At 30.7% G+C, this 24316-nt stretch overlaps 1 protein-coding gene across 3 annotated transcripts in view; it reads left to right on the top strand.

Annotated features, from left to right (window-relative positions):
• The window catches only part of LOC113517251 (nitric oxide synthase-like protein), a 145669-nt gene extending 131318 nt beyond the window's left edge, over nt 1-14351 (top strand). For all 3 annotated transcript variants that reach the window (XM_031912537.2, XM_031912536.2, XM_026901876.3), the window contains 16 exons: nt 2169-2343; nt 3052-3233; nt 4500-4614; nt 5335-5574; nt 5871-5975; nt 6881-6942; nt 7113-7225; nt 7875-8104; nt 8832-9080; nt 9159-9312; nt 9393-9562; nt 9647-9857; nt 10418-10505; nt 10594-10864; nt 10957-11148; nt 11426-14351. In XM_031912537.2, coding sequence (XP_031768397.2) covers nt 2169-2343; nt 3052-3233; nt 4500-4614; nt 5335-5574; nt 5871-5975; nt 6881-6942; nt 7113-7225; nt 7875-8104; nt 8832-9080; nt 9159-9312; nt 9393-9562; nt 9647-9857; nt 10418-10505; nt 10594-10864; nt 10957-11148; nt 11426-11536 — 2668 coding nt within the window. In that variant the 3' untranslated portion in view covers nt 11537-14351. The remainder of the gene's footprint in view (nt 1-2168; nt 2344-3051; nt 3234-4499; nt 4615-5334; nt 5575-5870; nt 5976-6880; nt 6943-7112; nt 7226-7874; nt 8105-8831; nt 9081-9158; nt 9313-9392; nt 9563-9646; nt 9858-10417; nt 10506-10593; nt 10865-10956; nt 11149-11425) is intronic.
• Nucleotides 14352-24316: the final 9965 nt, after the last annotated feature.

Here is a 24316-nt window from a genome sequence, read left to right on the forward strand (position 1 = left end):
TACCCATAAGTCTAGGCTATTCAATAACGTTTCACTATTGATAATGTTAACAGGCGATTATATTGCGTATAAAATTGTTTAAATAAATACAAGAATTTATTGAAAATTGTACTGACTTCAACTATTTTTTTTATATAACTTAGAATGGTAAACAGGCTAACAGCCCACCTGATGGAAAGTGCTAACCGTCGTCTATAGACATGAGTAGTACCATTGACATAACAGTGTATACTGTTTCGCTCATGATACCTCCCATGTGTTGCCATTCCTGACGATTCAGGTGTTATTCCTCTGTACCCTATAAATTCATGCCATATCCCACTCCTCAATCCGAAAACAGCCATGCAAACACAACTGTTTTACGGTAGAAACACGAATGGGACAGAGGTGCTCAAGCAAATGACTTTTGTACAAAGCCTCCCTCTGCTCTCTTATGTTCTATGGTGTCAGTTTTAAATAAATAATTATAGTTGCTATGTACATTCGCAATATCATTGTCAATAAGGATAAAACGCATCCTGTACACGTATATAAATGCAGGATTTAGTCTCTGTGATAAATCTCTAAGTATCTTTTTTAGTTACTTTTCTAGTTCTTTTTGTAAAATTTAATTTTATGCATATTTTTATTTATTAGATGATTAAATTAATTAGTTAATACTATTTCAATGTAATATATTGTTATTATTAATTTAAAGATTTTAATACAAAAATACATAATTATTTGAAAAAGTAGCAATCATTTTCAAATAAGATCAGAAAGAATGGTAGTTAATAAACAAGGAATCACTATTTAATATGATAATTAACAACATAAAGGTTTTATAATTGACAGTTCACAAACACTTCAGGATAAATAAGTTTTCCAAACTTGAGCTGTTAAACTTAGGTGATAGGTCCTTATCTCTTGGTGTCGCGCAATATTACGTGGTATATAGATAAGTAGGTAGTACAATTTGCTGTTGTTGTATCAAAAAAGTTCTTTTAGTCTCGTAGATCAGCGATTTCTAAAGTGGGTTCCGTGGAACTTAGAGGTTCTGTAAAAAAGTTACCAGGGTTCTGAGAAATTATTTATACAGTAAAACAATTTCATTCTTCATATTGAAAATTAAAGGAAACTATAAAGTGGTATACTTTTAAAATATTTCTAATAATAGCTTTTGTTTTTATTTAAATTACAGTGTTTTTGATTTGTAATCGTTTGATATGCATCATATTGTCATACATGTATGCAGTATATCACCTAAAATAAAAGATATTTATTTTCCGGCATAATGACCGTCCATTATCTCAAAAGATTAGAAACCAATGTCGTTGACAGTCCCAATCTTACCCTAAGTTTAGTATTCACATAATACACATAATAACAGCTGTAAAACTGTCTACATATTTTTTTACAGCCAAAGAAATCTATTAGTATAGCAAGATGAAGAATTAAATATGATTCTCCATAATAATGGAGTAATTATCGTAAATATTTTTTGTCAAGGAATTAAATTTGTCTCTCATTTTACGGGTGCACGGGTTTTTATTACGACAAAATCATTTGATGCCTTTAAAAAAGAATACAAAGATATTTATTGATCATATTTCTGATTTCCTTCTATAAAAGAATTATAATTTCGTGGAAATATTGAATGATTATGATACCAATATGCATGATTTTAAATTATTGGAAAAGATTCATAGATATATTTTTAGAATTAGCAAATATATTGTGTAATATAAAAGTTATCGTTGAATAATAAATACAATTATTAATAAATTAATTAAATTATTAATAAGTCAGGTCGATATAGGATGTAGTAGTGACGATTATGTTCATAACATCTGAAGTAGGAAGTTTCGTATTTCCAACGAATGGATTGGCTCATTATTTGCATTTTACAGGAGTAAATACAACGTCGACCCCAAATAATAATCGAGACAAGGGTAGGAGGATGACGACAGGAATACATATAATACATACATACATATCTGTCACGCCTGTCTTCCATTAGGGTAGGCAGAAACAATGGAACGCCAAATGCTTCGAATACATATAAATAAAATTATATTAGTAACTATACAATAAAACTTTACAAAACCAGCAGTGTTTGTTTACAGTCAAATGAGTTGTATCTTTATTTGTTCTAATGGCATGAAAAAAAAATCTCTTAATTTAAACAGGTACGAATGGTTCGAAGAGCTGGATCTGCGTTGGTATGCTTTACCAGCAGTGTCCAACATGCGCTTCGATTGTGGCGGCATTGAGTTCACGGCAAATGCATTCAACGGTTGGTATATGAGCACGGAAATTGGATGCCGCAACTTTTGCGACACTAACCGACTGAATATGTTGGAGGTATGTAAGAATAGATATTGAGTATTAAAAAATACAGGAAGTTAGAGGATGCAGTTGGCTCAGGACTATTTTTTATAGCAGTCTGTGAGAAAAGCCTATGTTCAGCAGTGGTCAGTTAACGGCTGATATGTTGATGATGATGATGATTAAAAAATACACGTGTCTAAAGTAGCAAGCAATTTAGCTCACAAATCAAATAAAATATATATAAAAGAACTAAGGACCACTGAAGACATTACACAGCGGCGTTTAGTCTCAAATTAAGCAAAGTTTTTATTAAATAATACGTTATATTTTATATAAATATAATAAAATCAACTCATTTTCTAAACATCAGAATCTGACGATCCACCTAATATTCCTGAGGACTTCGGTGTTATATTTTCATATCCTGTAATTTCACTGTCATATCCGACTCTTTAAATTGAAATACAGTCATACAAACAGGCTTTGACAGCAAACGCAAACGATTTTGGAAAGTTTCCCTCCAGCACAACATAAAAAACAGAATTATAGCATGTATAGTGCCTCTATTGCATTTCTATATAAATGTACTTATTTAGTTTTCAACCGCTAATTTTAAGTCTATATCTTTATCTATCTCATATGGTACATGTATACCCAATTTCATAGAGATTGGGGCTAAGAGCTAACATACAAACTCACTTCCACATTTATAATATTGTAAGAATTATTGTTTTTCTACAGAAAGTTGCTCAAAAGATGGGTTTGGATACAAGAACGCCTGTGAACCTGTGGAAGGACAAAGCCCTCGTCGAAGTGAACGTGGCTGTATTGCATAGTTTTCAACAACAAAATGCAACTATCGTCGACCATCATACAGCTTCTGAGAGTTTTATCAAGCATTTAGATAATGAGAACAGGCTGAGGTAGGTATTTGATTACTAGTACCACAGCACACAGCTTGCATACAAAAATAGATACCATTGAGTAAAATACCTTAAATTCTAACATACCATAATTAAGGATTTAAACAATAGAATTTTTGTGCAATATATTATTTATTTATTCAGATTTAGCAATGAGTATTTTTAAGAATTAGTATTACTGAAACATTTACTTTTGGATTGAGATTGATTCTAACAATTTTTGTAGGCTATCATGGAAAAATATATCGATAATTGTGTACGTAAAAATAGAAAGGACGGACTTAGGAAGGACTTTTTAGGACTTTTTTATCATTTTGTAGTTCATTTAATATATAATTGGTAAATATTATTAATTTTTTAAGTATTATAATTATTATAACATTGATATGGTGTGGTTATTACGATTTTATAATAATTGATTAAAGACATATAACGTACTTTCTGGATTTTATTCCAACTGAATACATTATTAAAAAAAACTACCATAAAATTAAAAGGTAACTGTATAGAGATATAATTTGTTAAATTAAATATTTGTATGTCATAAAATACCTTATATTTACTAATTTCGTCATGTGATGTGCCAGCCACCCGGAACTCTTTGAATGTAAACGATTCATTTTTATGAGAACGTTATAATTTTGTTATTCATAAGCTATATGAGTATATGAACAATTCATGAGTTCCTATAACCTCTTTAAAGGCAACCAACTGTACTTTGAAGCTATAAAAATTTCATCACTAGGTCCTTGCGTATTGTTATATCAAGTACTAATAAAAATAAACAGATCTTGAGAAACATCTGCAGATTATATCATGCGAATGTTTTGACTGAATACCATCATTGTGTATGGTAATACTAGATTAAGTAATAAAGATACTAAATGCATTAATAGTAACAATTCACAAGCAGTTTCCCTTACATATGGTGGAAAAACTAATGATCTTTGAGAACTAACATAAATATGATAATTTAAGATTTTTTAGCTACACAAAACATTTATAGGATATGGATTATGCACATATGGGGTTATTGTGTTTGTAAATCTATCTATTTTAAAATTAATTATCAAACTTGTTTTAGAATTGGCACAGGTGGAACAAAAAATAACTTTATTCAGTCACTTAAAAATTGCCAAACGTATAAGCTATTTTTCAAAATAGATGAATGTATTAAAATCTTTCAGTAAACATATATGGTTAGGGAAGTATTGATGATTATAATAATTAACCTTCCTAAATGGTAAAATCAAAATATAATTTTAGGTCTGGATGTCCCGCTGATTGGATATGGATTGTACCACCAATGTCATCTTCTATCACGCCAGTGTTTCACCAGGAAATGGCATTATATTATTTAAGACCAGCTTATGAATACCAGGTCAGTTAAAATTTCATATATAATTTTCGTCTTTAATTTACAAAGAGATCTGTTTAGGAACTGTTAGGTGATATATACAACTGTGGTGGTAAACAAGCATATGGCCACGGTAAGCGGCTATTACACATATCTGGTTTTCTGATCCTCTCTACGAGCTCGAATTTACGGGTCCGGTAAAAAAAAAAAAAAACTTATTGCCCGGATATACTTTTTTGGTAGTTCTGAGTCGCGTAAATGGTAGTGACTCGTCCTCGCTATTGGATACGGGTACCCGGTTAAAGAACTTTTAAGTGCAAGCCAAGGTAAAGTAAATCCAACATGGAACTAAACTAAACACGATTGAAACCATTTTAATCCCTATGGATTTTCATCCAAAAATTTTCAATTCCAAATTTCAATATATTACGTTCAAATGGTCTTGTTATGTTTTTGTTCCTATTTGTATATATTTGTTTTGGTATTATAATTACATTTTTGATAATTTATAATAGTACAAAAAATATATTTTCCTGTTCATAAGAGGAACAAATCTTAATTCACCATGAACCTCAAATTTTTTCGAAGTATACTATAACATAGTATGGTAAGGCCTTAATCTTTAATTTGTTAGTCATAACATTTGCTGTACTCAAGTTGTATTAATTATATACTCGTATATTATTTGAGTTCATTTTTTGTTAGTTTTTTGCATTAGTTTTACAATAAAAAATTAATCTATAGGAGCCGGCTTGGAAGACTCACCAATGGCAAAAATCAAAGCCGATTACAGGCAAAAGACCCATAAATAGAAAGTTCCATTTCAAGCAAATAGCGCGGGCAGTGAAGTTTACATCGAAGCTCTTCGGCCGAGCTCTTTCTAAAAGAATAAAGGCGACAGTGTTATACGCTACAGAAACAGGGAAATCGGAACAGTATGCTAAGGAGTTAGGAGTCATTTTCGGACATGCTTTTAATGCACAGGTAACTTACATTAACATACTATATAAATTAATATTCTACATAATTGATAAAACCCTTATCGTTTTATCATAAAAAAGTTGAAGTTGTGATAGATTGAATACATGTTTAGATGACTTATTACAAAAGCCTGTCTAACATCTGTTTACTCGTATGCCTAAATAAAGACAATATAAGCTATTTTATAAGAAATTAATGAATTCAATATGATATAGATATTGGATACCAAATGAAGATAAGTTTAAAAAATAATAATTTTATTAGTCAGCATCAAATATATTTGATTGATATTTTTGTAGGTACACTGTATGGTAGATTACGACATAACGTCAATAGAACACGAAGCATTATTGATGGTTGTAACGTCCACTTTTGGAAACGGTGATCCGCCAGAAAACGGTGTGGTGAGTACGTATACTATAATAGGTACTAGAAAATGTTATTATTTTAACTAATATTACGTCTAAATAAAAATTTACTGCAATCAGTTCAGTTACATTTTATAATACTTTAGAATTATTCATAAAAGACACATAATACCTTATGAATTTATATCATATATTTGTGTATAGTATTATATGTATATGTGTGCGTATTTTGATAATAAATAATATTTGGGAATACTGCGCAAGTATAAAGGCAGTAAATACATTTTTTTTTATTATTGTTAAATTTGAATGCTGTTAATATGAAATAAAAATAAAAGTTGGTTGAAAGAAAGTACAAAATCCGAACATCTAATTTACCAGGGAGACTTTGTACAAAAGTCATTTGCTTGGGCACCTCTGTCCCATTAATGTTTCTACGGTGAAGCAGTTGTGTTTGCATGGCTATGTTTCGGTTTGAAGGGAAGAAGTATGGCAGTGAATTTACAGAATACACAGGGATAACACCTGAGTTCTCAGGAATGGCAACGCATGGGGGTATCATGGGCGAAAAAGTACACTCTGTTATGTCCATGGTACTGCTCATGTCTATAGGCGACAGATACCACTTTCCATCAGGTGGGCTGTTAACTTATTTGCCATTCTAAGTAACATAAAAGAAAGCAGAACTCTGTGAGTATTAGAAAATTGATAGATACAAAAAAGTGTACAGACCAATACAAACAGAGAATACAAAATGTTTTTACTATGGAGATTATGCCTAAGATGATTGAAAGGTAGTGTAATAAATCTCTAATCTAATTAGGTTACAACTATAAAATTCCCCAGTTTTTAGAGACTTATAATTTCAAGTGAAACAATTAATATTTACTTGAGCTTGAGTTAATTAAAAATGAATGAATAATGATTGGTATTATTTTTAGGCTTTTGCTGAACATCTCTGTGAAATTTTATATGCTGATCAAGTTGGAGACGATATGACTGGGTGAGTTTTAAAACTGTTTAAATATATTTCATTATTATAATTTTTTTGGGTCTTTTATCATATCCACAAACAATACAATGTGTACTGTACGAAATATTTTCAAAGTAACAATTTACAGTACTATTTGAGTATGTTTAGTTTTGAATAAAATAAGCCTACGTCAATTACAGGAATGTTCAAACGCTCACTCCAAAAACTTTCATAAAAGCTAATAGTCAGATGGAATTCCAAAGATACACATCTGGTACTTCGAAAAAGTTGAGCCGACTGGAATCATTAAAAGGTAATATAGTGAAATAGTGAATCTGGAACTATGTATTAAAACTATAATTTAAGGTTATAACCTAGTATTTTATACTTTCATATATCCTGTAAAATCCTGTCCAATAATTTTAAAATAATTTAATAATGAATATCTTATCATTCCTTATAAATTGGGCTATCTTTGTGTAAAGTTTCATTCAGTTTATCCAAAACATCTAATACTAACTTGCACACTAACTTTTTCATATTTAATTTATACTCGGGGTAACACCGGTTTATTTCTACTTATTCTATTTTAATATAAATGAATAAAAAAAAAAAAATGTGTGAACTATAAGTACAGTTCCATGGTACACCTATTTCTGATAATATTGTTTACATTAGAAACTTTTAGGAAGTTGTCCGAAATGAAACAATACTATGTTTCATAGAATTATTTCATTTCAGTAGCAATATAAGCAAATAGTAGTAGTAAATAGCAGAAACAGAATACATACTGTTAGATATCTTGTGATCAGTATTCAATGACTTTATGTTTTTTTGCGTATTCTTTTTACAAAATAAGCTTAAAGATCAGTAAATCAATTTCTGTATAAAACGCAAAATCGTACAGTTCATTCGGTTGAATGAACACACTATATTCATTTATAAATCCAATAATATTGCAGGAAGTGTTACAGACGCCACATCAATCGACAGTTTTGGTCCACTGAGCAATGTTCGTTTTGCTGTGTTCGCCTTGGGCTCTAGCGCCTACCCGAATTTTTGCAACTTTGGCAAATATGTCGACAAACTATTGGGTGATCTTGGAGGGGAACGAATCCACGACCTTGCGACCGGCGATGAGATGTGTGGTCAAGACCAAGCCTTTAGGAAGTGGGCCTCTAGCGTGTTTAACGTGAGTTTGTTAAAATAGTGTGATAAGTTGTTTAAACAACAAAAACTTTAGTTATTTTTACTTTTAGCTATTATAACTTGGATGTTGGTGTTTACCAGATTTTAATAAGAAAAGTAATTTAAAATTTTAGCCGTTGACCATTATAGTAATAATTACGTAATTCAAATATTGCTACTGTGTCAATATTGTTTTTATTAGTCGAGAAATTGGTAACATTTGTTTGGTTTCTAGACATTTTTCTTTTCAAAATTAAAACAATATTATACAATATAATCAAAGATAAATTATATTAAAACAATATATTACAGCTCAATTCCTTCCTCTTACATTCCTATATATTCATATTATACCATGGGTATCGTAAGAGATGACTAAGGGTACTTAATGGTCAAGAGATGGACAGCAGCGTTCCTCTTAAAATATCATCAAAATCTAATGGCGATTACCAACTCGCCTGTCTAGCGTGGTAACTAATGGCAAAACACCCCAATAAAGCGATGGTCTATATTCAGCAGTGGACAGTTAACGGCTGATATAATAATAATAATGACAGCAAAATAGTGCAATTAGAATATCCGAGCATAAAAACTATTAAATATACAGTCAGCTTACATTTATCATTGATATTTGTTATCAAAGTCTTTAAAATATGTAAATTTTCTAAAAAAAAGGCATTATTATTATTTAAAGTATTAAAAAAACAATAAATAAACCTTTAATTTTGCAGGTTGCATGTGAAACATTCTGTTTAGATGATGACGAAACTTTACAAGAAGCTAAGAGAGCTCTAGGAAGTGTTGCTCTTAGTGAAGAAACAGTGAGGTTCACTTTACCGGTTGGCCGTGCACCCACGATTCCAGCTGCCTTACAGTCTGCATTGAATAAAAAATTCGTGACATGTATAGTAAAAGCTAATAAGGATTTAGGAGATGCTTCTGCTGAGAGATCTACCATATTTATCGACATGGAACCTAAGGTAAATAATTTATACAAGATTGTTAATCATAAATATATATCTAATAATAAGATTAATAGCCATAATCTATTATTTTAGGAGGAAATAAAATATGATCCTGGAGATCATGTAGGAATTGTCGCATGTAATCGTAAGGAGTTAGTGGACAGTCTATTAGGACGACTAAAAGATGTTAATGATTATGATGAACCAATGCAGCTTCAGTTACTAAAAGAAACTCATACTTCGAGTGGTAAGTAATTAAATTAAATTTATTCTTCAAAATTTTAAATTATAATATAAGATATACACTCATATAACTTGTTTTAAAAGGTCCAGTAAAATCATGGGAGCCTCACGAAAGACTTCCAATTGTAAGCGTGCGTGAACTATTCACAAGGTTTTTAGATATTACAACACCGCCTACTACGATTCTCTTGCAATATTTAGCAAAGACTTGTGAAAGCGAAGAAGAAAGGAAACAGCTTAATCTACTCGCAACGGTTTGTGTTTTAATAATATCTCGTTACGATATATTTTATAATTTATAAATAGACTAGCAGTTCATTTGACAAAAATTACTTCAGGATCCTGCGGCGTATGAAGATTGGCGTCATTTCCACTTTCCAACCTTGCCTGAAGTTTTAGAGCAGTTTCCATCTGCCAGACCTAGTGCATCACTTATTGCTGCATTATTATCTCCTCTGCAACCAAGATTTTACTCAATTTCGTCATCACCAATTGCTCATCCTAAAAGATTACATCTAACTGTCGCTGTGGTAACATACAAAACTCAAGGTTAGTTATTATAAAATAAAATCATAATGTACAAGAATAAGAATATTTATAATCAAGTAAACCTAATTATAAGAATTTGGAATAGGTATTATTTACGATTATACCACTTAGTTCGAATGTAATTTCAACAGAAAAGAACGAGCGAGAAACAACCGTTGTTGTTTTACAAATCTGTATTAAGTATTAGCATTTTAATGCTACTAAAAATACTTATAAGCTTGGTTTATATCATATCTGAGCTTGTGCGCATTAATATGATACTTCTTAAAGTTTTCAACAAATTTATTGCCAACAACACAAATTACGTTACTAAACTAAATAAAGTAGGCGAATTTGTAAAAAAGATTTTTTAAAACAGCTTAATATTGGTTGTCATTATTATTGTATTCCTATTAGGATCTTTAAATTGTATTTATATTATTTTACGTCCGTATAGACGTTATTAGTAGGATTAATAATTAGTCTGTCAACTTGGTTGTATTATGATTGTTATAATACTATATTTTTTAATCCTAAAACTAGGTTACATGTGATAACAGGATGATGTTATGTTTACACAGATGGCGAGGGTCCAGTACACTATGGCGTTTGTTCAAATTATCTCATGGATCGTAAGTCTGGCGATGAGGTTTACTTATTTATACGAAGGTCTATATCCTTATTAAATAACATGTTATTGAATGTTTATGTTGATTGTATGTTTAGATTTTATATAATAAATTTAAAAATGTTTCAGTGCGCCAAATTTCCATCTTCCACAAGACCTATCCGTGCCACTAATATTAATAGGCCCAGGGACGGGTATAGCTCCGTTCAGGGGTTTTTGGCACCATCGAAGGGCTCTTTTAAACTCTCGATCACGTCAAAATGCTGGTCCCGTTTGGTTGTTCTTTGGCTGCCGAACAAAAACTATGGACTTGTATCGAGAAGAAAAAGAGCAAGCTCTCAAAGAAGGAATACTGTCGAAAGTATTCCTTGCTTTGTCTAGGGAGAAACACATTGCGAAAGTAAGAATTATTTAAAACTAGATGACAAAGCAAATGGAAATACAAATACATTTATGTAGATAGACATAAACATTCTTTTTACTTTATTCTAGATGTACGTCCAAGAATTGGCTGAGAAAGAAGGATTTGAAATTCATGATTTACTTATAAACAAAGGTGCTCATTTCTATGTCTGTGGTGATTGCAAAATGGCAGAAGATGTTCATCAAAAATTAAAGGGCATTATTAAAAAGCATAGCGGCATGTCAGATGACCAAGTGCAGAGTTTTATGTTTATGTTAAAGGTAAAATATTATTTCTGACATAAGCATAATCAGTATAAATAAAGTGATAATGTAATGGGTAACAGTAACGTAATGGATTGGTTTAAACATTGATATGCTTCAAACTTTGTTATATTCTATTCTATAATTATTGTACAATTATTAAAGTTTCCATATTATGTAAACAAATCATTTGGAATTTAGCAATTGTTTTGATCTAATTTCTTTTAATATTTAATGTTACAATTTTTAAAATTTAAAGTAATTTGTTTGGAATCGCTTCTTATTTTCGATTTAGGAGGAGAACCGTTATCATGAAGATATCTTCGGAATCACCCTTCGCACAGCGGAAGTCCATAGCGCGTCCCGAGAGTCAGCTCGTAGAAACCGCGTTGCATCACAACCATGACGCCGGTCCTCTCGTTTTCGTCCCAACACCCTTACTTAACCTATTAAGTAGGAACTTGTATCAGCTCGACTGTAAGTAAACTTGGCTTAATCAATTTTAAACAACGTTTAGAAATTCACACAACGATAATAATATTAAAGTGGCTTAATGTTATCTGATTCTTGCATAAAAAATATATTTCAAAGTTTGAATAGTTTGGACAAAGAGTAGGACCTTTCGAGAGATGGTTAGTCAAGTTTATCAACTACCACTAAACTGTTATTCATATCTTATAAATTTACCTGCTTTACGTACATTTCACTAAAATACTTTGACCGAACTATCAGGTAACATTTTGAAATTACAGTTTATATCTTGACAATTAAGCTTAATGTCTGTAAATTGGGTCTGCTTTTAATGCTTGGAAGATTTGTATGTTAGTATATAATTCAATTTTATTTTAAAATGGTACATACGTCACATTTATTCTACATTGAGTAGATAAAGACATTATTTATTTTTATCTCTAAAACCTGTTCTATAAAATTACATCATCTTCCACAGATGTGTGCTCGATATTTTGAAGTTACCATTATTTAAATAGGAGTCGTTAATATTGATGATAAAGATTTAATTTCGTGGTTAATTAGTTCCAAGTCAATTAAGTCGTCTCCGTTATCGAATCGACTTTGGCTGCGGTCAAGTGAATTTATTAAGACCAATGTGGTCAGTACAGAGGTTGTGCATTATAATATGGGTCCTTCATTGTATATAGTCCCGAAAATTATCAACCTCATAAATTTTACTAAAATAAAAATATTTATTTTTCGCGAAGGCAGTTTCTGTATAACAACAGAGTTCTAAGCAGGGTGACACTATTATTATTATATATTATATTAAACATTGATAACGCACAAAATGTATTTTGTCTCGTGTTAAATTTTCTCAATGGCTTCATTAAATTCGCGAAATTGCATAACATAATATAAGAATTTATCAATAATAGATTTAAGATTTATTCCATTCAATGAAATAATTGTGATTATATTATAATACATTTTCATCGATGTCATTCATAATAGTAAATATTGTCCATTAAAGTTTATATATAATAAAATAAATATAATATTGTAATTATTATTAAATTTAGTTCAATTATCCAATTTTAGTTTTAAGCATTGTTTCCTTTTCTCTACACTTGTTCTATTGCATAGTTCTGTTGGCCAAATTATGCTAGAATTATAATGCCAGTCATACTGTTGCCATATGAAATATTTCATACTGCACTTATGTACACTTAAAACGTAAAGAGCACTTTCTCATTTAAATATTAAGTAATGCCTATTCTTTAAAAAATATGTAGTTATATTGTTTACACTTTTCGGCTGTGGCTTGATTTGTATAACTGTCCTGTGGTCCCGTTGGTAAACTTGGAAATTTATATACCTATATAGTATAACTTATATACTATAATAACAAACTTTGTTATTTATCTTACAAATTATAAAAAAAAAATGAACAATATTTTTGTTTGTAAATTCGCAATAAGATTCTTATTAAATTATTCAAGCATGAAATTATCGATTTTGATGGTTGAAGTATTTGGAAACGCTATAAGCGATTTATTCTATGATTAAGGTATTAGTTTGCTATCAGAGCATCTATTAAATGATGGTCTAGTCAAATTGATACCGCGACGCAGTGATAAGCATTCGGTTTGGGTAAATAAGGTCCCGGGTTTAGGAAACGAACTTCTCTAAATAGGCTCGAGTCTCGGTATCTTGGATTGTGCCTCCAAGCGTGTCCTCATACGAGATTGTGTGGTATTTACTTGTTATTATTTTATTTATTGAAAATTGGTAAATGACACAGTTGTATTATAGATAGATTTTTAGATGAAAAAAACCAGCAAAAATTGAAGTAGAAAGAGAAAAAAGGAAGATCTCTAACATCACCTTTACTAAACGCGTCTTTGGAATTAAATTTTATTTAATAATCAACAGAACTATGTAATAGAACTACTTGAGACCAAACATTTTATTTAAGTTAATAGTTAATACAACGATGATCTTTTATGTAAGAATAATAATAATTTCATTGCCAAATCTTGTACAAAGCGTGCTATTATAATTAGGTTAATTTGTGCTATTGTAAATAAAACTTGTCTAAGTTATATTGCATCGATTAAAAACAATTTTATTTTTGTATTAATATCTATTATGTCTATATTTTATTTTGCTTTAATTTTCGTCTTGTTATAGAAATATATATGTGGGTTACATTTGATAATTTTTAACTAGTTTCATGTAAAATACAGATAATTTATTATTAAACAGAAAATTAAAAGAAAAAATGTATGTATACTGTGACTATGTAATACCTGATATGACTTTCAAAGAAATTTTTGTGTGGATGTCAACTTTGTGATTATATAGTTAGTAATAAGAAATGTATTCATATTTTCTATTATTATTCAAATTAAAATTTAATATACAAAGTCTTTTCTGATAATATAAATATTATATACATTTAAATAACTGTCTTTACCGGATATTTACAAATTACGGATTTCATATCTTTTAAATTTAATCAAATGCACATTTTGAAACTATAAAAAAATAATGTTATCGAAATTCATATCACATAATGAATTAATAATTAAATACCTACGCACTATTTCATCTATTAGTGAAACTGTTTGCAAGTATTAAAAAGGCGAAATGTCAAATATAAAACAAAATTTATCTGTTATTGATCAAATAAAGTTCCTTCATATTCGAAAAAAATATTTGTGTTTAATTACCCTTATCTTAGAGCAAAAAAGAACTATTATAGTAGTAGTGGCGTGTACATATGTAGTAACTTTCCAAAAATATTACTGTATATAGTAATATTCTATATATAGTAATATTCTGAATAATATAAAAAAAAATTATAAAAGTAGAATGAATGAATATTGAGTTTTTACTCATATATATGTATTGACAAATCACATAACAATCATAAAAATAAATAAAATAGATAATAGAGAAATAGACCAAACTTTGAACAATTTTTTTTATTGTAAGTAAATTTTCTCAATTCGTTTCTACTCGTATGTTATGTGAATTGTCAAAAAGATGCTTTCTGATCTCAAAAAAAAAATAGGTTTAGAAGATGAGGAAGGGTCCGAGGCTAGATCAGTATCACAGGAGATTATTATAGTTATTAGGTATACGTACTTCTATTAATATGGCAAGGCGATTGCCCTAAACCACTTTCATTTTCTCAAAGGTATAGGCGTGGCGTGTATCTTAGATATGTATCACGATGTTATCTCAGATCGGCGTCAAGGCCCAGTCTTTATCTGAAATATAAAATCTATAAAGGCATATAAAAGTGTAAATTGATTGTCTCACCAACGCGCAGCTGGTTCTAAAAATTTTACACAAGTTATATACATAACCTAATATAATATAATAATAGTATATAATATAATTTAAGTATTAAGAAAAGACTTTTTTAATTCTCACGAGAAATGAAAATGAAGGCGCTGGTGAAGCTATATATATATATATATATATATAGCAACATATATAAAACAGCAAATTTTCTTATAAATTTTTTCATATAAAGCTTCGAGTTCCTTTAGGCGTTATAGTTTGAAATTATATATCTTATTAAATATAGTATGAGCATGATATTACAAAAATAATAATGTATGCGCTCCTCTTTTAATGGTTGGGTTTTTCCAAAGGACCTGGGGAATCCCAACCTGTGGCACTATGTACTCATTCTTGCAGAGGTTATAGTTTCTTTCATAACGTTATATTCGTCTTGTAAAGTATTATTCTAAGTATAGTTTATGACCTTTTGAATTGGCCACCATCATTTTCAAAAGGAATCACTACAAAAATGTCATAACGAATAAAACACATACATTATAATAGCATAAGATGTATGGTTGAAAAGCATAACTGACATGTATTTTTAAGCTTGCAGTGATATCTTTTAAATACCTACAAATAACCCAAAGACAGACATTCCTATCAGCTGTTAACTATCCACTGCTGAACATAGATCTTCTCTATAAGGTGGTTTTGCCAGTAGTTGTCACGCTTGATATGCGGATTGCCAACCGCAGCTAGGTTTTGGAGATGTTTTAAGAAACCATCCCTCGACCATTATGTTCCCTTTGTTACCTCTTATAACAGCTACGGGAATGGAAGCGGTGGCCTATTCTATACCGGGACCACACGACACAGAAACAGATTGGGGGGAAAGGGATTGTTAGCAATGGAATTTGACAGCCCCATTGCTAGCAATATGCCCTATTAGGCCGACCTCCACGTGGTTCCCTCTGGAAACCATCGTGAACAATTCTTTTGAATTCGTCACGATGGGCTAATTGATCTGTTTCATCGTTACCTATCATCCTTCACTGGTGCCCCGCCGGTGTATACCGATAGTGCGGGTAGGTTTACCTTTCCATTATTAACTATTAAAAAGGGCACAAAGACAAATATGGGTAGCTCTAAATCTTGAACGGTCCAATAGTCATTAGCTAATTATTGAGATCGTAGTTAATTATGTGAGCCAATGCTTTATTTAAATAAAAGAAACATATGATCAAACAAATAAAAAAAAAATAATGGTGATCTTGACTATAGTTTGGGTAAAAGTTAGGCTTAATAATAAATAATTAAAATAAATATGAAATCCTTGCTAATATTATCAATATAAAAGTGAGTTGTTTGTTGTGTTACCTTAATAGTTTAACCAATCACTATGAAATTTAGTATACTTGTACTGTATGGATAGAGATGGATATAGGCTTGATTTTTTATGTTAGTTAGTACCTAAATATATCCTTGTCACGTGATCGAAGTCGCGGGTGAAAGCTAGTATAAACATGGCGGTACGTACATCCCGCTAAGTCCGCTATGTTAACATTACATATCAGTTGACCTTAAGATTATTTATTTATATTTGATCCTTAATGCGGATGGACGACCGTTCACGTAGTCCTGCGATGAATAACATTTTAAGCTTTTCTTCTAAGAAATTTGTGACTGTAAAAGAAAACCGCAGTGACATGCACCGAGATAGAATTTGTTATGACGTATTTAATTTTGAACGTGTAATTCTTGTGAATCTATACATTTCCTAATGAGAAAACTGTTGTCATAGAATTTGTAAATGACTACGTTTTGCCTTTCAAATAGTATAACTATTACTAACAATTTATTTAGTAATTTGTTATTCAAAGGTATTATCGTATTTTAAATTCAACAAAGTTATAACAACAATTCTCTGTCTGCCAGTTAAGTTTTCTGCTTGTAATATTTCATTAAATATTACGTCTTGAAATAGTAAAGGCAAAGCTGTGACTTTTAAAGTATTATTTGGCAGAATTATAGGATAAAATTTACAAGATGTAGTTGTTACTCGTTACTCAAGTCTGTACAGAATATGGTAATTTCAAATCTTCTTATTTACGATAGATCCATATACTTATACTTGTAAAGAGTCCTGTATTTATTATCTATAATTTAAGTTTGTGTTCCCCAAAAACCGTCTTCAATTGTGGCAAAACCAGTCATTTTGATTTCAAAACTAAAGTACAGAACCGATTTCGATATTTTTTATGGTAACAATCTGTAAGTATATCCTTTTAGATAAAAAAGATTTTTCTAAATTGGTTTACAACTGACAGAGTTATGATGTAACAAACATAAAATCTTCTTTTTGAAGTAGGTTGAAAATATTTGGTGTTACTAGCGAAACAATATCTTGTATCCTTGTAAATGTCAGTTTGGGTATTTATACGATTACTTCCTTGCCTTATCGTTTCTCTATTTACTTTCAAATCAAATCATATTTATTTGCATGCTATATTGGTAAAATAAGGTGTTAATATATGAGTAAGTACATAACATGCAGCACCTCTTAGAGGTATGCAAATAATAAATTGTATTTGTTGTAAATTCTTTTTAAATATTTTGAGATTCGGTAAGCTCTTAAACTCCTAACTGCAGAACTCTTTTTCTGGTGGATTTTCCACTGAGATCTCAAGCGTAGATTTACCGGAGGACTTTGCTACGGACTCGTGTCGTATCGCAATTTAATTATATTCTATTTAAAAGCTTTTTTTATGTAACTTAAAATGGCAAACAAGCTGACGGCCCACCTCATGGAAAGTGGTAACCGTCGCCTATAGACATGAGCAGTACCATGGACATAACAGAGTATACTGTTTCGCTCATTATATTCCCTATGTGTTGTCATACCTAAAGACATACCTGAGGACTCAGCTATTATTCCTCTGTACCTTGTAAATTCACTGCTATATTCCATCTTTTAAACCGAAACATAGCCATACAAACACAACCGCTTCACGGTAGAAACACGAATAGGACAGAGGTGGCCAAGTAAATGACTTTTGTGCAAAGTCCCCCTCTGGTGAAAGGTGAAAGAAATATGCCGAATATTGACGCTCTGTAGTTACAAACCCGAAACCAATTATAGAATACATAATATAATACATAAAGGGTCCCTTGAATCCTTAGAGTTTGTCTGCATTTATCCTTTGATTTATTCTAAAAATAAATTCCAAATATACCTAAATCTGCAAAACTGTTACAGCACTGACATATATTGAGAAAATAAAATATTGTTTATTGGCCTAATGTATATATTCATTTTACCCTGAGTTGAATTGTTTATGATACTATCATCAGAATGATATCGGCCAAATCTTTCAGAATAAATTACCGTTCTATGCGAACGAAGAATACTGTAAGAAAAACATAATATTCCAATAAGGTGTGGAATAGCAATGAAATGTATACTTACGAGGACAATAGGTAATTCTATTGCTTGTCAAGTATTTAAATTTTAAAATGTACCGTAACTTATTATTTTATGGTTATTTGAGAAAAAAATATTAAACCTCCTCACGTATATGTTAGATGGGTAAATATTGAAATACTCAGATGTGCGTTGTGTAAAATATGTAGGTACGTATGTGTATAAATATTATTATTTTTACAAGTTACGTCTATTTTAAAGAACGTGATTAACAATTTAAAATATTCGTCATAGGAATAAAGCATAGGTCTGTTATTACTTATATATTGGTTTTATTGTTTTGTTTGTGATATCAAATAATTTGAGCTTCCTGCTTTCTGATATTTATTATTTTTATAGTATCGTATATTAGCTAGCCTTTCTTAGAGGATACTTACATTATAAAATAAACCTATGTTCTAAATAGCTTTCTATACTTTATCATTCATAAAAAATTTAGGTAGTTTTTTCTTTATAACATAACAACTTCCTACATACCTATTTTGCCTATTGAAATGTTTGGTCACTTTCAAATTAAAAGTCTAGTGCAAAAAAGATAAAACAGTTCTATAGCTAAAATAGGTTTATGAGAGGTTTGACATTATATGAATAAGGAAGTTAGCAGTTTTGACTGCGCATTGATAGGTAGTCAAGACAAACGATTTTATAATTATAAATGTATAGAAGAATATAGAAGAAACACAAAAAAGTAAGTAATTATCATGGAACTTTTTGTAATGGATTTAAACTCTATTATTTTATTTTATTTTTTGTGTTATTTAAGTGAAATAGTTTAATATGTTATTTTGGTTGATTAAAATTATTAATATATATTTAGTATTTGTAATTTTATTAATTATGTAACATTACAATCAGGCTTTACAAATTTGATCACTAAACGACGTTGGACATAACTGGTCGGGCTATTTAGGAATATGTACGAACTTTCCCAAATTTATGTAGCTTCGTATCCTACATAGAATCGAACATGGGTCTCCGTTTAAATTTTTTGGAGTTCAAAAGTAGGATCATAATCTAATAGCTATTCTGGTAAGTGGTATGTTGTCAACTAGGTGTATCTAATCAGTTTGTTACTAGATATATAATAGTATTATATCTAATAAAAAAACTCACAATCACACGTTATCAGATTAGATAAATAAGATTTCTTATTTATAGATTTAAATCTGTTCAATAGCAATAATGTATGGAGGGTCTATTATGATTTAAAAGATACAACAATAGAAAACAAACTCGGCAACACTTCTATGAAAATACTCATCAATTATCACTTTTATCAGATGATCTATTTGTGTTTACTATTCAAAATTGAATAATCTATAAATAACATATTGTTATGATGTTATTTCAACATTGTTGTGGACATAATGTATGATATTTTAGTCACAGATAATTCTAGTCTTTCCTTACATTATAAATATGGGGGAAAGGGATTTTTAGTAATGGGGTCTAATAGCCCCATTACTGGCAACCCTCACCACAAAATACCCTCTCAGGTTGACCTCCACGCGGTTCCCCCTGGAAACCATCATGTTTAATTCTTGTCGAATTCATCATGGTGGACCAACTAACCCGCATTCATTCTCATAATTAGTAGTAATCAAATAAGATACAACTTATCAACACTAATAAGAATTTAATTTAAGCCTTTAATTTTTAGTAGTGGCAAAATTACAATTATTCAAAAGACGTTATGGGCAACATAGTGCATACGGAGATACCCATGAAGTTAGTTATGTCTATACGTAGTTCGTTATACCTCTTTTTCTGTAGTCTATAAGCGATCTTTATTATCACTTTCCTTTACTTCTATTCTTACCATAACTTGTTGATTTTGTTCATAGTTTAAATTCAATTTTGTTGTACCATTTAAGATTGGGTCACTAAAGTAACAGCTACTTAAATCCCAAAGGAGCAATACAAGAGTAAACCCTATTGAATGTAAAAGATTTATCAAAATGGATAATTTAAACATCGTCCTTGTAGTCTCGGCATAGAGTAGACCACCTCTTCCTTTCCCGTGGGTGTCGTAAGAGGTGACTAAGGGAGGGCGAGCGATGGGCAGTAGAAGGTAGAGATATTTTAAAAGGAATGCCCTTTTAAAATATCTTCTAAAACATATCTGCAGTTGTCAATCTACCTGCCAAACGTGCCAACTACTGGCAAAACCTCCAAAGGGGAGGCTTATTCAGCAGTGGATCATCACGGGTGATATGATGATGTTAATGAGAGGAAATACAACATAACATAGACACAAGAAAAAACAATTTGATATTTCCTCCTTTTTGAAGTTATATAAAGATTATATTTATTATACAGACATGCTTTTATTATATTTATCCATAAATCTGAGTTCCGTGACTAAGTACCATTACCTACTTATTCTATACTGACTCAGTCCATCAACTCTATTATTCAGTCAACAAACTCTATCATATAAATATTTGCGAATAACAATAACCATTTAATATGTCTACCCATTATGTACAACGTTAGCTATGGTCTTTTCTATAGGTACGCGTTATGTTATAATTGTTTGCATGTAACCTCTAATTGCTAATAATAAATTGTATGCTTAATTTGTTTACGTAGAATGCAAATATGTTGCGGCACAATGATTTCGTTTAAGTTTCCAAGAGTAAAAACAATACTATGAGTACAGTCAACCTTAATACAGTGGCGAACTCTATGGAAGTTGAATAGTTTTTGATTTTAATTTTATTAACGTATCTAAATACGTTAATAAATTTTGCTCTTTAACAAAATCGGCAAAGGTATTATAATAAACAATGTTTATGATATTAATATAAAATTCAATAGGTTTTTAATTGACGAAATAATTTTAAATTAAGTAACTTTTTTACGATTGAAGTCACTGCACTTTTTTATTAAAATGCAGTGACTTCAATCGTCACTAAACACATCGATAAATGTTGAGATGATTTGTAGGTATCATCGTCGTCCTCATATCAGCTGTTAAATGTTCACTGCTAAACATAGACCTATCCTACGAGGAGGGGGATATTGTTAGTAGTTCCCAAGTTTAGCAGGCGGGTTGGCAACAGCAGTTTGTCTTTTGGTGATGTTTTTAGAGGGACGCTGTTGTTTATCCCTCCACTATAAGCTCCCTTAGTCGCCTCTTACGACACCCACGAGAAAGAAAGGGATAGCCTATTCTATGGCGAGACCTATACGGCTATTACGAAGTTAATATGATACTAACTTGAAAACATACCACATCGTCTGCGAAAAGAATTATTAAAAACGACGTATCGACAATAAAATAGACGAATTTTTTTTTATACAATTTAGAATGGCAAACAAGCTGACGGCCCACCTGGTGGAAAGTGGTAACCGTCGCCTATAGACATGAGTAGTACCATGGACATAACAGAGTATACTGTTTCGCTCATGATACTCCCCATGCGTTGCCATTCCTGAGGACTCATGTGTTATTCCTCTGTACTCAGTAAATTTACGCCATATCCCACCCTTCAAAACGAAACACAGCCATGCAAACACAACTGCTTCACGAATTGTTTTGAATTAAGAATTTCTTTCTTCAAAACTAGTTTAAATGTATTATAAACTATAATAAGTTTAATAATATTATCACAAGAACAGATAATATAATACTATACTAGTATTACAGACAATATGTATGATAATGAAAATATTGCTGTGTAGTCTGGGTCGTTAGTCATAAAATGTTTCACTGGTGTAAATATGGGGTTTACACAAATTACTTACATCAATACGGGCTGTGTGGAATTTACCTTTTTAAGCATAATGATGCGCCTATATTACAAATTTATCACTACTACGGGGAAAAAGATTTTTCGTATGACTAAAGACAATTTATATAAGGCTATATATAAATAGACTCTTAGTTATTCTAATTGCATATTTTTAATGAAGCGAAACTAAATCTAGTTCTACAGTGAAAAATCTGTTATGTACTTCAATAGTAACAATATTAGTAGATGTAAAGATAGCAAGTGACTAATCTTTATCAATTGAAAGTAAAAAACAATGATGAAAAGATGTAGCTTAAAAATATTATCGAATCGTCATCGTACACAGTACTATTAGAGAAACATTATACATTAAATTGAGAGGAATCTTTTTTGGCGTTAGCTGACATACTTACCTATGTTCTTAGATAGCCCATAATAAAGGAAAATCTCTTAAAGTGCAGTTACTTAACGTTATTATCTCTCTGAAAATAGTACTGTTCCAGTTCTTATCCCTGTCTATAAACCGTCGCAAATAACGGCTCCAAGCTTTAAGGCAGTAAGGCACGTAAGGTAGTATATCCACATAATATTGCTGTTATTAACATTATCCTACTAACATTACAAACTTGTAATGACGAAAGTTTATGTTCGGATGTTTATGACTGAATCACGGCTAAACGGTTGAACGAAACTGAATCTTGCTACAAACATGAACCATATCCTATATTAACACATGTTTGGGTAAATCTACGGGATTCAGCCAACTATATTTTGCAGGACAACTATTGGTGTTTAGTTTAGGATATAGCCTATTAGTGTATTAAATTTAATTCAAATCTGTTTAGCTATTTAAGCGGAATAAAGTAACATCATCGGGCAAACGTTTTTACAAACTTTTACATTTATAATATTAGTAAGATTTTAATACTATATCTGAACTACCAATGTATGAAACATGATCTTAAAGTTGCTTCGATATATCAATGTAAAAATAGTCTTTATTTCAATTCAATTATTCCATGATGATGATACATCATATCAGGTTTTAACTGTCGACTGTTGAACAATTAAGCCTTCCCCTTGTGGGATTTTGCCAGTAGTTGCCACACTTGGCGGGTAAATTGGCAATTTCATTTAAGCTTTGTAGATGTTTTAAGAGGGATGCTGCTGCCCATCCCTCACCTTCTCTTAGTCGCCTCTTACGACACTTACGTGAAAGGAAAATGTGGCCTATTCTATGTCAGGACCACGTGACGATATTCTATTATATGTTTATCAATTAATGTTCAGTATTAATATGAAATATTTATGTAATACTCATTCAAGCAATATGATAAAATTAGTTTGTTTTGTTTTTACTATCAAAGTAGCAAGTATTGTAATAATCTATACTAGTGACAATATTGCATTTAAAAAAATCAAACATATAATATCTATCTAAGTAATGTAAAAGCTTAAGAATTAATATTTCAATAGAGATACAATTGCAGCATACTGTTAACTGCTCTAGATTATAATTGTCATATGGTTGGGAACTTAAAATTATGTGTTACATATACACTGAGTTTGTAATGGATTCATACAGAGGTATAAAACAATGTTTCTTGTATAATTGATTATCGATTCAATTAAAACAAATTGTTGAACTAATATTACTTTATTAAATTGTTTTATTTTGGCGGCTATAAATTAACATGACAGAACAGAGAATCCGGTTGGCACTATATTATATTGTTGAATTAATTATAAAATCAAGTTTGCAATGTATATTCAAATTAACATGTTTTAATTTATTTATTTAGTTCACTAGGTGACCACGTACGGGTAAACGCAGTGTAGGACAACTCCCCACTAGATGATGATATGAAATGCATTACAGGGATGGATGGGAGGGGTGAATGCAGGCGGTTCAAGTCAGTTGTTTATGGCAGTCTATGGGGGAGGCTTATGCCCAGCAGTGGACGGATAATGGCTGAAATGATGATTTTGTTCACTAGTGATAACAAACAGTGAGAATAATAAGTGCAAAAGAAGGAATTCGAACTGATAACAATTTTTTTTTAGGATCAATTTAGATGCATCCGCAAGTTAACAAAATATTATTCTGGTTTAGTATATTCGAATATGAAATTGATGTTGGTGTCCTTCGGAACGTAGCAATACAATTTCGCTATTATCCATCGGTCAATCAATTCCCGATAAACTTATTACAACA

This window comes from Galleria mellonella, unplaced genomic scaffold, assembly GCF_026898425.1.
Source record: "Galleria mellonella isolate WM207_F2 unplaced genomic scaffold, CSIRO_AGI_GalMel_v1 utg103, whole genome shotgun sequence".
NCBI classification, from domain to species: Eukaryota; Metazoa; Arthropoda; class Insecta; order Lepidoptera; family Pyralidae; genus Galleria; species Galleria mellonella.